This window comes from Gouania willdenowi, chromosome 13, assembly GCF_900634775.1.
Source record: "Gouania willdenowi chromosome 13, fGouWil2.1, whole genome shotgun sequence".
Lineage (NCBI taxonomy): Eukaryota > Metazoa > Chordata > Actinopteri > Blenniiformes > Gobiesocidae > Gouania > Gouania willdenowi.
The window spans coordinates 18,720,274-18,733,169 of NC_041056.1; the positions used below are offsets into that span (position 1 = coordinate 18,720,274).

At 38.3% G+C, this 12,896-nt stretch overlaps 2 protein-coding genes across 3 annotated transcripts; both read left to right on the forward strand.

Annotated features, from left to right (window-relative positions):
• Nucleotides 1-313: 313 nt before the first annotated feature.
• On the forward strand, nt 314-10,518 carry aifm4 (apoptosis inducing factor mitochondria associated 4). 2 transcript variants are annotated; one of them, XM_028464227.1, is made up of 19 exons: nt 314-487; nt 4,399-4,484; nt 4,573-4,682; nt 4,774-4,883; nt 6,035-6,079; nt 6,168-6,249; nt 6,363-6,475; nt 6,561-6,647; nt 6,716-6,807; nt 6,905-7,035; nt 7,121-7,236; nt 7,342-7,413; nt 7,858-7,921; nt 8,105-8,181; nt 8,314-8,431; nt 8,967-9,065; nt 9,236-9,311; nt 9,389-9,493; nt 10,019-10,518. In XM_028464227.1, the coding sequence occupies exons 2-19, from the start codon at nt 4,474-4,476 to the stop codon at nt 10,047-10,049; spliced, it is 1,539 nt and encodes a 512-aa protein (XP_028320028.1). In that variant the 5' UTR covers nt 314-487; nt 4,399-4,473; the 3' UTR covers nt 10,050-10,518. The 2 variants fall into 2 exon arrangements, with proteins under 2 accessions (XP_028320028.1, XP_028320027.1); XM_028464226.1 differs by having other exon boundaries at nt 4,399-4,480.
• A 643-nt stretch (nt 10,519-11,161) lies between these two features.
• On the forward strand, nt 11,162-12,403 carry LOC114474159 (uncharacterized). Its single transcript, XM_028464232.1, has 3 exons — nt 11,162-11,493; nt 11,635-11,859; nt 12,096-12,403. The coding sequence occupies exons 1-3, from the start codon at nt 11,256-11,258 to the stop codon at nt 12,347-12,349; spliced, it is 717 nt and encodes a 238-aa protein (XP_028320033.1). The 5' UTR covers nt 11,162-11,255; the 3' UTR covers nt 12,350-12,403.
• The last annotated feature ends 493 nt before the right edge of the window (nt 12,404-12,896 follow it).

The following is a 12,896-nucleotide window of genomic DNA, read 5'->3' on the forward strand; positions in this document are numbered from 1 at the left end:
CATCAGTGACTACAAGCACAACTTATATCAGGTCAAAATATAAAAATGGAATATTGTTTTTTAATGTCATTATTTGCTAAAAATAAAAATAAATTAAAAAAAAAAGTTTGTTTTTTTCTATTAAAATCATTTTCGTGTATTTTTGTGGGACTTAGTTAATAGAGGAAAACTGTATCTCTGCTCAGTGGTCGTAAGTTATTAATAATATTAATAAAGTGTTGATCCAAACCGATTTCCCACTGTAAAAGCATTTGTTTATCCTTCAGAAAGGGAGGCAGACAGCGCCACCTCGTGGTGCGGAGATTCTTCCGCTGATCAGCTGATAATGGGCGGAGCTCCGTGTGAGAGCACGAGCACGGGACTGTGGCTGCTGTTATGTGGGTTTTTCTTTCTCAGTGCTTCACATATAAATCACATCCTTGATGATTACTGTGATCAGGAGCCGCTTTCTGCGACGGACGTTCTTTGACTGCAGCCATGAACTCAGGTAAGGGTTATATACAGCATGTGTAGTAAAGCTGCACAGGCAGCAGCATGCGTTAAAAGCTTGCTACATATTTAGTCTAGAGCCCAACTGATATCGGATATAGTCGATATGGCCCGATGTTTTTGTTTTTCTTTAAAAAAGAAAAGAAAATGCTGACATACAAAGTATCTGCCGATAACCAATATATATGTATATTAAAAATAGATAAAGAAAAAAAAAAAGAAAAAAAAAAATATATATATATACATACACAGGATACTGCATGAACAAAAATTCTTATAATTCCTAAAATATGATTCAAGACAAAAAAGCAAAACACTGCAAAATTAAAATAAGGAACTTTGATTAGTAACATTGTCACCGGCAGTCTATCCGTACGCAGCACCCCTCATTGGCCAGTTTAGGTCAAATGATAGTTGCACCACTCGACTTAAAGTTCCGTCAATTTTATTTTAGCTCATATTTATTTTTAGCTAGCTAACCCTTTTATTTTATCCCTAACTCTAACCCAGGAAATACCCTAAAATGTTTAATTTTTTTTGTATATGTAATTTTAAAGGTGGAATTTGCCATGTTAAATATGTTCTAATGAAAAAATTATATATGTCAAAAGTGGGAGTCGAACCCACGGCAGACGCCTTAGTATATAGATACGTATTACGCACTAGGAGACACTTCCATTAACAAAGGCAAACTTGTGTAAAACGTAATTTCTGAATGAAATGCAAATTATATTCAAAACAAAGCACAGTACAGAACTAGGGAATTTCTATGCAGCAATAAAATTCATACATTAGGTACATGTTTTCTCCCGACCAATTAATCGGCCACGCTATTGTTGATTAATCAGTGATAGCTATAGTCATGGCAAATAATCGGCTGCACCGATTGATTGGTCGGGCTACATTTGACCCTGTTTTTAATTGTCGTAGTGGAAAACGTGACATCTAAACAAATATGGGGTTTTGCAAAGTCATCTTTATCAATCACCCAAAGACACATTCTTTGAATCACTAATCCAGTAAATCTATGGAGTACTAAGGTGGAGCCACCATATCAGGGTTTGACTCTCATGCATCAACCAGAACCATTAAGGAGGCTTGTGCATTCCTTTTCCATCAGAGGAACAAAGGCTATTTGTCTTCTGTTTGTTTTACTTTGTGTGGGTTTTCTTCTCAAAGATAGGAGGATACTTATGGTGGAAAACAAGTTCTGTGCAACATTTGTAGAAAGTATAAATCCAAATCAAACTTCATTTTCTCTCAGTACAACAAGTGCTTCTACAGAACACTTGAAGCACAGAATAATTTAAGGTTCCTAAAAGACAGCACAAAAACAGACATATTTTACACGTAACTCACCACTGCCAGGAGAAACTTGCTGTGTCATGATGAATATTATAACAAATCATATCAGGCCAATAAGTGACGCAAAATAGATTAAACACAATTGCTACTATTTTACACTGTTCAAAAATAAAGGGAACACCTAAACAACACAATGTAACTCCAAATTAGTCACACTTCTAGTTAGGAAGTTACACTGATTGTGTAATTCATTTCATCTGCTGTTGTGGAAATGAGAAGCAATTAGTAAGACAATATTTATAAAGAATTGGTTCTATAGGTGGTGACCACAGAGCATTTCCCTGTCCTCATCCTTTCTGTCTGGTTTTTGGTCACTTCTGCATATTTCTAGTGCTCTCACCACTGCACAGGGTATTTACATTTTTTAATTAATTAACTTTAAGTAACGTTAATTAAATTCACTTTATTAATCCCTGAAGGGAAATTACGTTACACTGTTATTTTAGGGACATGCTTCTCACACACATGCACAAACAGGACCTGTGGACATGCATTAATGGAGAGATGTCAGAGTGGGGCTGCTTTTACAATGAAGGGAGTGCACCAGAGCAGTGTTGGGGTTCGGTGCCCTGCTCAAGGGCACCTCGGCAGTGCCCTGGCACCTCTCCAGCAACCAGAACAACTTCCGCTTTTTGGTCCGCACCGGGACTTGAACCGGCAACCCTCTGGTTCCCAATCCATGTCCCTACAGACTGAGCATTTGTCAGAGAACACCAAGTTTAGCAGCTTGACCATTAGCGCCCTGTGCTCTTCAGTCTGCACAGATAAGATAGGGTTCACACTGAGCACATGTGACAGTCTGGAGACACTACAGAGAACAGATAACATCCTCCAGCATGATCAGTTTGACGGTGTAAGAATGATAATGCATTGGATTTAATATTGCGCTTTATCATAGACACTCAAAGCACTTTACAGAATTAAGGCATTATTCTTTCACTCCATAATTAAGCTACTATTGTAGCCACAGCTGCCCTGGGGCAGACTGACTGAGGCGAGGCTGCCATAGTGCTCCATCGGCCCCTCCGACCACCACCAACACTCACTCACACACTACATTCATACAAGGCAATGTGGGTGAAGTGCCTTGCTCAAGGACACAGTGACAGATACCGCTGGAGCGACTGTCCCCCACTGGGGCACCAGGAATTCTCAGTGGTCTCCCATCCAACTCCTATCCAGACCTGCTTAGCTTCAGAAATCTAACCAGATCGGGCAATGGATATTGGCCACGATCAGTCTATCAGTGATGGTCTGGAGAGGCACTTGTTTGGAGGCTGTGCTATTCTAAAGGTGACCTGAGGTACTTCGTTCTCATGCGTGACAATGCTCAGCCTCATGTGGTTGGAGTGTGTCAGCAGGTCCTGCATGATGACAGTTGTGAGGCTGTGGACCAACCTGCCTGTTCCCCAGAACTGAATCCAATCAAGCATATCTAGTACATCATGTCTCTTTCCATTTACCAACACCACAGGTCACTACAGACTGTCCAGGTGTTGACTGAAGATTTAATCCATGAGGAGATCCTTCAGGAGAACATCTGTCGTCTCATCAGGAGCATGCCCAGGCTATATAGGGAGTGCATACAGACACATGGAGGACATACAATCTACTGATACTCAATTTGGATTTTCTTGAGAAATTTTCACAGAAGTTAGATCAGCTTATGGTTTGATTTTGTTCCTCTTGAGATTCTAAATCCAGATCTCAATGCCATTAATCATTATGTTACAGCAGGGGTGTCCAACTCATTTTAATTGAGCGACAAAATATGTAGTAGTTTGGTTTGAGGTTGGCCACATATTGTAGGCAGGAACGCAAGCAATTTTAACAGTAATGTCCCCAAGTTTGCACTTTTATGTATAATATATAAAACACTTTTATGTATAACATATAAAGTATGTAAGGCGCCCACAATATCCAAGCAATAATTAATAATAAATATCAGACTCTGCAGGATTTTCTCTTTTAAATTTCACCGATTTTGTAACCAATTTTTATTTGATTTGGGGGTTAGTTATGTGAAATAATGTGAGGAAAATTTTGTTCTGTCAACAATTTGAGATTTAAAATGACTATAGTAATGCATGAGAAAATTGCCATCCCCCAAATATTGTGGTGTTTCATTGAATTTGTGTATTTAGAAGAGCTAAGATATCTACAACTGAATTATTTGGTAATTTACCTGGTAATTCATGTTTTTTTCTGTTGTTTTTTTTACTTTTTCCTGCTGGCTGAAGTTTGATGGTCAAAAGGGTCGGATTTGGCCCTCGGGCCTTGAGTTTGACACGTGCACAAGACTATATTATGATCTTAGTGGAATATATAATTCTTTGAGATCTAGGGTGTATTATTAAGTGTTCTCTTTATATGTATAACAGTGTCATAGGCTGACTAAAGGCTGACAGGCTACTGGCATTTTCTTTCAACCTATACTTTGTGTCTCCTCGCAAAACCGGATGGTTCACCTATACCCACTCATTTAGCAGGCAGGCCTGTGGGTTAAACTAACAACACTAAGTGTTTTCTTTGTGTGTCACACAGGTATGAAGCAGTGTGAAGACTCAGGTCAGGAGGAGGAGGTGACTGGTCTGGTCTGTCAAGAGTCTGATCTCAAAGATGGAGAGTAGGTGATGTCTTGAATCATTGACAGTGACACCAGCTCAAAATTCAGTTTCAATTCTTCTTTTTGTTGAAATTAACATATCATTCCTAAAGAATGAAGGAAGTCAGTGTTGGGGATCAGAAGGTTCTGCTCGTGCGTACCCAGGGTCAGTACAGTGCCGTTGGAAACAAGTGTTCCCATTACAACGCACCTCTGATTAAAGGTACAAGCTGTTGTTTCTTCTTGATGTTTCTCACATCATACACATGTGTGTCAATGTCTAAAAAATACTGATCGTCTAAAAACCTTTTCAGGAGTGTTGGTAGGTGACAGAGTGAGATGTCCTTTTCACGGCGCTTGCTTCAATGTTAAAACTGGAGATATTGAAGATTATCCAGGTCTGGACTCTCTTCCTAGGCACAAGGTAACAGCAGAAATGTAAAATCTATCATGTTTGAATTCTAAAGAAGGACGCTATCAAATCAAGAGGCATTGCTGCACTTTGAAGTTGTTAAATAAAGTACATATGTGTTCTTTTTCCAGATCAATCAGACAAATAAGCAAACAGCCTTTTCATAGAAAGTTTGTTTTTGAGCCCAACATACAAAGCGCTTTTTTAATATTAGGGTTTGGTGCAATATAGTGAAAGCTTTCACAAATGATGTACACATACTGTAAGTGGAAACTCTTAGTTTCCATTCATTGTGAGCTGATAAGAGCAATGTGTACCAATGACTTTGAAATGTATCAAGAAACTGGCCACGCCTTGGTAAATTATTATGTTGTAGGAAGATTATCACCTTTATCACATATTTAAAGCAGGTTTTGGGTGTTTGAGGTTTTAAAACAGGAGAAAGTTCAAAATCTAAAATGTTGCAGTAGGATGTTGGAGGGCCAATGATCAACACATTTACATCAGAACCAGATACAGTTTTATTACCAGGTATAGTTTACACCAACCCAGGAATTGGTATTGGTGCAAACAATAAATAAAGAGACAAAAACAATAACACAATAATAACTACAAAACAAATAAATGCTGTGTAAAAAAAAAATCAAATCAAATCAAATTAATGAGTGTACAAAGAAATAAGAGCAAAAGAACAGTATATTTATGCCACAGTTACACTTTAATTGGTTTTCTCTTTTGTTGTGTTGTGCAACAATAAACATTGAATTCATAAAATGCTGCTTGTGCTGAGCCAGCGGGGTTTGAGACAAGCTGATTACTAAATGCACATGATAAGTATAACATTATTATTCTCGTTAAAATTACATGTGTACCTTTGTTTTATTTTTTTCCCATGAATTTTGATCAACTAGACAAAAAGAAAAAGGTTGACGAGCATGCAGTTCTTAAGAATCTCTAAATGCTGAATTGGTTTCAATACTTTAAAGAGAATTTTCATTCATATTTAGAAGAAAATATAATCCTACTTAGTCTACATCTTATTTAATCTACTGATGATCTGCTTTGTCCCTCAAGTCAATAAGTATACTTACCCCTGGTGTCTAGGATAAGCAGGTATAGAGTGCAAACTGAATACATAATGCGCTTCCTGTTTATGCTAACAGGTCAAAGTGGAAGATGGTAAGGTGTACGTTGTTATCAACAAAAAGGTAAGAGACAGTCCCAAATTTCAATAACTTTGTGGTGGTTACCCAACTTTAATTTGCAGTTGGTTAAACAATGTTGTATTTTCCTCAGTGTCTGAATGTGACTAAACGAGTGAAAGACATGTGTGAAAGACTACCAGATGTCAAAGAAACTATTGTGCTGGTGGGAGGAGGTAAGGACTCATTAACAAACAACATAAAAAAGACATTTTTGCCCCGTTTGATGACAGTCATGTGACCCACATTGAAGATTGAACTCACGAAACAACACATCTGACCTTCTCAGGACCAGCCTCTCTGGTTTGTGCCGAGACGCTTCGACAAAACAGTTTCCAGGGTCGCATCATAATTGTCACCAAAGACGCTGTGCCTCCGTTTGACAAACCAAAGCTGAGCAAGGTCCAAAGAACCATCTCCCTTATTTCAAGCTGACTGATGAGCACGTTTTGTGCCTTGTCGGTGACCACTATGATTGCTCTTTCAGGCTTTAAATCTGGACAGCAGCAGCATTCTCTTACGACCAAGTGACTTTTACCAACAGCATGGGATAGAAGTGTGGACTGAGAAAGAGGTGACGAGCAGTTTCATTGTTTTTAGTGAAACTTTTTGGTGCAAAGAATAACATGCATTGTGTTGCAGGTTGTGGCTGTAAACCCTGCTGACAGGTGTGTGAAGATGAGCGATGGCAGCCTACAGCATTACAACCAGCTTCTCATTTCAACAGGCTGCAGGTGATTCTCTTCAATCCGCTCCAAACAAAAGCAAACTCGCAGTTGGTTTAAGAGCCAAAATGAAGCAGCCCTAAACACGACTCTTTGTTGGCGATAGGGCTCGTCCGCTCAGCTGTCCAGGTTCAAACCTGAATGGAGTCAAGTTGCTGCAGAGTCATAAAGATGCAAACGACATTCACAACTCGTGTATCGGTCAGAGAGCTGTTGTTATCGGAGCATCCTTCATTGGTTGGTGAAGCTTTCATTATTTTCCCAAATGCAGGACAGAATGATTTGATCACTGATAAAACTTTTTTCCCTCCCGTATAAATAGGCATGGAAGTGGCTGCCTACTTATCAAACAAAGCTGCGAGCGTGGCTGTGGTTGGTACATCCCGGTACCCGTTTGAGCGCTCACTGGGGTTGGAGATCGGCAAGATGAGCATGCAGGTGAGAAATGGTGAATAGAGCAACCAGTAATTGTTCATTTTAGTGCTTTTTTTAATGTGATTAAATGAAACCAAGCAAAACTAAATCATCATCTGTCCTATGAAGATGCTGGAGGAGCAAAATGTGAAGTTCTACATGAACAACGAAGTTACTGAGATCAAAGGGGAGGATGGAAAGGTATTGTCTGTCTCAACTGTTTCACATTTTGACTAACTGCTGTCACCATTATTGCAATCATTCTATTTGCAAAGAACATTTAGTTATTTTGACTTGAAAATGTATTTTTGGGGCATTATTACCTTGTTAATGTTGTGAATGCAATGTGAAGTAATATTTCAGAATTAACTGATATAATGGCGCTAATGGTTTTTGACCAGTGATGACAACTGATGCTAAAAATTTAGAAATTAACTTGTTTTAACAAAACATTTTTTTATTGCATCATATCAATTTGATAGGATTCATTTCAAAGTAGAGATTCTTCTCAATTTTATTTTTTTCACTGCTCTGATTACGTTTTTGGACTTCTTTTTCTAATGTTACTGTAAATAAATAGCTTTTCAAATTTGGTAACAGTAAAACTCAGTTAAAATGTATTGATTGTTGTTTTTCTTGCGTTAGGTGAAGGAGGTGTTGCTGAAAAATGGAACGGTTCTTCAAGCTGATGTTGTCATTGCTGGAATTGGTAATTTAACTTTTCCTTTATTTAAAAACATTTGTGTTTCTTAGGCTAAAGGGGTATCAAACCTTGTGTTTTTTGTGTGAGAGCACATTTCACTACTTCCCTTTCATTATGTGTATGTGTTTACCTATTGTGCCAGGATTTGTGCAGCTCACTGAATATCCAATAAAAATGTATTTGTTGCAGGCGTCATCCCTAACTCTGACTTCCTGGCAGGCAGTGAGGTGGAAGTAAATTCAAGGAAATCTGTGATTGTGGACAAGGTAATAGTAACATGTGACCTTGAGGATTTTAATGGATGGAGATGTGTGGTCTGATCTGAACAGTTCAGGCTCCTGTGGGAAAATGAAATATGGTTTGTTTCTTAGTATAATGCAGAGACTGTTCTCTTACAGTTCATGAAGACCAATGTAACAGATGTTTTTAGTGCTGGAGACATTACTTCCTTCCCTCTGACCATCCGTGGAGACCAGAGAGTCAACGTAGGTCACTGGCAAATGTCACATGCTCAAGGTAAGAGTAGTCAACCTTTCCTTTTTCTATTTATTTTTTGTCATTCTTTATTAAATTGTAAGTACACCCCGAAACCACTTTTTTGTCTTCTGATTAAAACATATATGATTAGGTATGAAGTAATGTAGTTTATTGATCCTCGTCCCACTCTTCACATTTTATTCTAAGTAGTGAAATTTAACGTTATTAGTTGTAAAATGTCAGAGTGATCGCCCTCTATGAGTTGAATGCCGGCTATTATTGCTATTGGCTATGATCAAATCAGTGAAGTCTTTTTGAATTAGTGATGTCAATGTTGGCCCCGCCCCTCCTATAAAAGATGGGATGACTTCTTCCTCTCACATTGATTGGCAGCTGAACTGTGCAGCGTTATGGGGTGGGACTGCTGTGACTGGGTCTGTCTTAACTACTCTCGGAGCCACGCCCATAATCAAGGCATTTTTTTTAATTTCCCCCTAGTGGCTGGTCAGCAAAAACCTGGGGTCTGTACTTACACTTTAATTTATTTGATGGAATGTGAATCATTTTTTACCAGGACGGGTTGCAGCTCTTAACATGATGAACAAACCAACCAAACTTGAGTCCGTTCCTTTCTTCTGGACTATGCTCCTTGGAAAGAGCATCAGATACACAGGTATTCCTTCTGTGTTTTTACAGATTGGGCCATTGATACTAAATAGTGCCCATCCATCCATTTTCTGACCCGCTTGTTCCTGTTTTCAGGGTCGCTGGGTAGTGGGTACTAAAGAGTGTTTGGCTGTAATTTGCTGAGTTATACTCACTTCATTGTTTTTTTTTTTCAAGGCTATGGTGAAGGATACACAGAAATCATATTCAAAGGCAAAGTAGAAGAGAAGAAATTCCTGGCTTTCTACATAAAGTGAGTAGCGTGCAGCGACTTCTGACAGCTCAGCCTAAAGTGTCTGTTTGTGTTAAACATATCTCTCTTGTGAACAGGGAAGAGGTAGTAGTGGCTGCAGCCAGCATGATGTTTGACCCTGCTGTTGCACGGATTGCAGAGCTAATGGCTGCAGGGCAGATCCTAACCAAGGCTCAAGTTCAGTGAGTAACATGGTTATACATGGTTATATACATAATCAAATAACAATAGTTCAGCATTAGTAGTTGGCAGCAGAAGTGCTCTATCTGTCACTCGGTTTATACACAGCTGTTACGTTTGAGCTCCCATGAATACAAATTGTTTAATAATTGAATTTTCTTCCTGGTTCAAAGCAGTATTCATCTTTGCCATGTCCGTTTTTCATTTACTGATCTATTGTTATGGTCTGCAATGCTGCTAAACTGGTGGGAAAAAGTAAATACGTTGTTGCTATTGTAACTTCTGTGAGTCAAAGCTGCTCCAGTGTCCGTTTTGTTCATATTATGCCAGAGACTGTGTGATGATTTAGTAGAAAGGTGATTTTCAAGGCACAAATTATTTGAGTTCCTTTACAGACCCTGAATAGAAAACAAGCAAAATGAACATTTTGATCACTTTATTAGCTATTTGTTATGAATACATTGGGATCAGCTATAATCATGCGTTGCCATCTCAGACTAATTATTGGTTGTTCTTTCTTTTTGTAGAGCCGAGGATCTGAGCTGGCTGCAGATGTAATCAGCATCTGCTCATTCCAGGGTTTCCATGCCCCAGAGCCAAAGTCACTTTTTATTTCCTTATGCATCCTAGAGGTTAATCAAAGAGCGTACCTGTGGTCCTATTATTGAATGTTGTTTCAATGGTTACAGAAAAAGCTTTAATTGAACTCGTCATGACCTCTGATCAACTTCTATAAAGAACGATTGTTTGCAAGAAGTATAACCGTACTGTTAATGTTAATGTTTTTTTTCCGCCTCTCTCCGTACATGGCCACCATTGTTGTTGTTTTGTCATATGAACGACCAGCTCATGTGTTATGCCTGATTTAGACCTTCGTTCAATGTTTGTGATTCTACTATTTGAAGGTACTCTTTTGCCTTATACCTTCATGTTTATAGCAGATGTGCTTGCTTATTACTCACTGCACTTGATTTAGCGCTTGAATAAAAACCCTTCATGCTTTTTCAATAAAATTAAACGTAATGTATTGGATTGTGTTTACAGTAGTTTGTGCTTGTGCATACAATGTCTGATTAACTGCATTTATCTAATTACCTTCCATATATCTGTTCAGGGTCATGGGTTGCTTGATTTTGAATCAATTGACCCCAAACGTAAAGCACAGTACACCAAACTTTTTGCAAAAAAGGCCAGATTTGGCAAGGCAGAAATGTGTGAGGCCAAGCATTCACCCTGAAATTCTTTGAACCATTAACATCAAAAGCAAATAAACTTTTTTATGAATTTTTATTGCAAATTGCGAACTACTCATTTGTTCAAACAGAACACATAAATCTTAATTAAATAATAATAATAATTAAATCACTGCCTTTCATATGTGAAGACCACATGCAATGAAGAAAAAGTCTGTCTGGAAAAACAACTTTCTAGAATATTAGAAATATTTAAGTTCAAATGCAATATTGCATAATATTCACTATGAAATGCTCACTGTAAACTTCTAAATTCAAAACATGTAAACACAATTATGTTATTTGGATGTCTTTTCTTTTTTTTTTTTTTTTCTTTTTAAAAAAAAATTGTCATTTGGGATGTCTTAATCAGTGAAATATATAATTGCTTTTTGTACTTTTTTTTTTTTTTTTACTGTGGTCAACCGTGCTGCCAGACACGGACTTTGGACATGTCTAGATTTTACTGCCTAATCTCGTTCCAATTCCAGCCCAATAGGTGGCGGTAAAGCTCCTTGGAATAGGTAGCAAAATGCGTGTCGCGCAGGCACGAAAGCCAATCAGGTTCCTTGTTGTCAATGACGTCAGGCCGTCACGTGGGGGCACGGAGACCGCTCTTTTCAATTCACCAATTTCCAACATGGAGGCGAAGTTAATCGTGGCGGTGTGTCTGCACCCAGGCCTCTATGACACGGACAATTTTTTTTACGGGGACCGCACCAGGAAGGATTTGGCGTGGAGGAAAATCAGTGAGCAAGTGGGAGTAGCAGGTAAATGTTATCTCTGTAGTTTTCAGTTTTGAAAGTCGGCACTGAACGAGGATTAGCATTAGCTAATGATAGCATTAGCCGCGTAGTCGTCCCGCCGGCCTCCCCCCCACTGGTGCCCTATGTTTCCGCTGTTTCTGTCAGAGGATGTGTGCAGAAAAAAATGGAAGCGCCTCAGGAACACCTACATAAAGGAGAGGAGAAAGAATGAGGACAGACGGAGAGGTTCAACATCCAAACGATGGAAATACTCTGCGCTCATGTCCTTCCTCGACCCTTTCGTTTCACCCAGAGAGACGAGCAGCAACATGGTGCAGTGGGTGGAGGAAGACGGGACCGCAGAGTATGGTCAACCATTGGAAAGTAGAGGTTTGTTGATCAGTGCAGACATATATACATATAGAAATATATACCAGGTTCATAATCAGACTTTAATGCACCACAGAGGACACAAGTTGTTTTGCTTTCTGCTTTGTATATCAGTGATGACAGTGTTCATCATTACTTCATTTAATGTTTCAATAAAATATATCTATGATCTTATTTTAGTAACAGTGACATGATTAGCTATTGATATATATATATTTTTTATTTATTTTTTTAAGGAAAAAGAGCAAAGAAGAGGTCCAGCCAAGTCTCTCAAAATGAGGTGGAGCAGGTCCTCAGGACACCTCCTCCTTCTCCTCCTTCTCCACCTCCACCACCAGCTTCTCAGACTGAGGATGAGATGTTTTTAAGAGGCCTGCTTCCTGCCCTACAAAAAGTGCCCCAAGAATTTAAGGAATACGCTAAATTCCAAATTCACAAAATTATTTTTGATTTGCAACCAGTTAAACAAAATTTGAAACAACACGATTAGGTTTTTGTTTTGGGTGGGGCAGTCTTTGCATTGCAGGAATCACTTTGTAAATAGCTTTTTATACTGTAAATTGTTTGTAAATTGAAGTATTATAAAGTTAATGTAAATTGTTTGTTTACAATCAAAGTGTTATGTTAATGTAAATTGTTTTCTTTAATAATTGTTGATTAAAAACACAATTTGAAGTGCACTTTAGCTTTCTTTGTAATTTTTTTCAATTTAAAACATCCATGTCTACTCAACATCATAGGTTTCATATTAGTTCATACAAGGATATATAATGTCTTCATGCGGGTTCTCTGTGAGACCTTTGTATACAAACGTCAAAAATTTATTTCAAAGGTGAGGTTTCTTGGATTTTTTCTTTCTGGTTAAAATGGAGATGTATATCTCTTCTCCCTCCCTCACAGTAGAGAGAGCACAGATTATTTTTAGGCTTGTTTTATTTGTAAGTTTGGGTTATGAAAAAGCATGAACAAGATGGTTTTCTATTCCCATATATGTGAAATCAAAACCTACCATGATTTATACATGTTAAAACTAATCA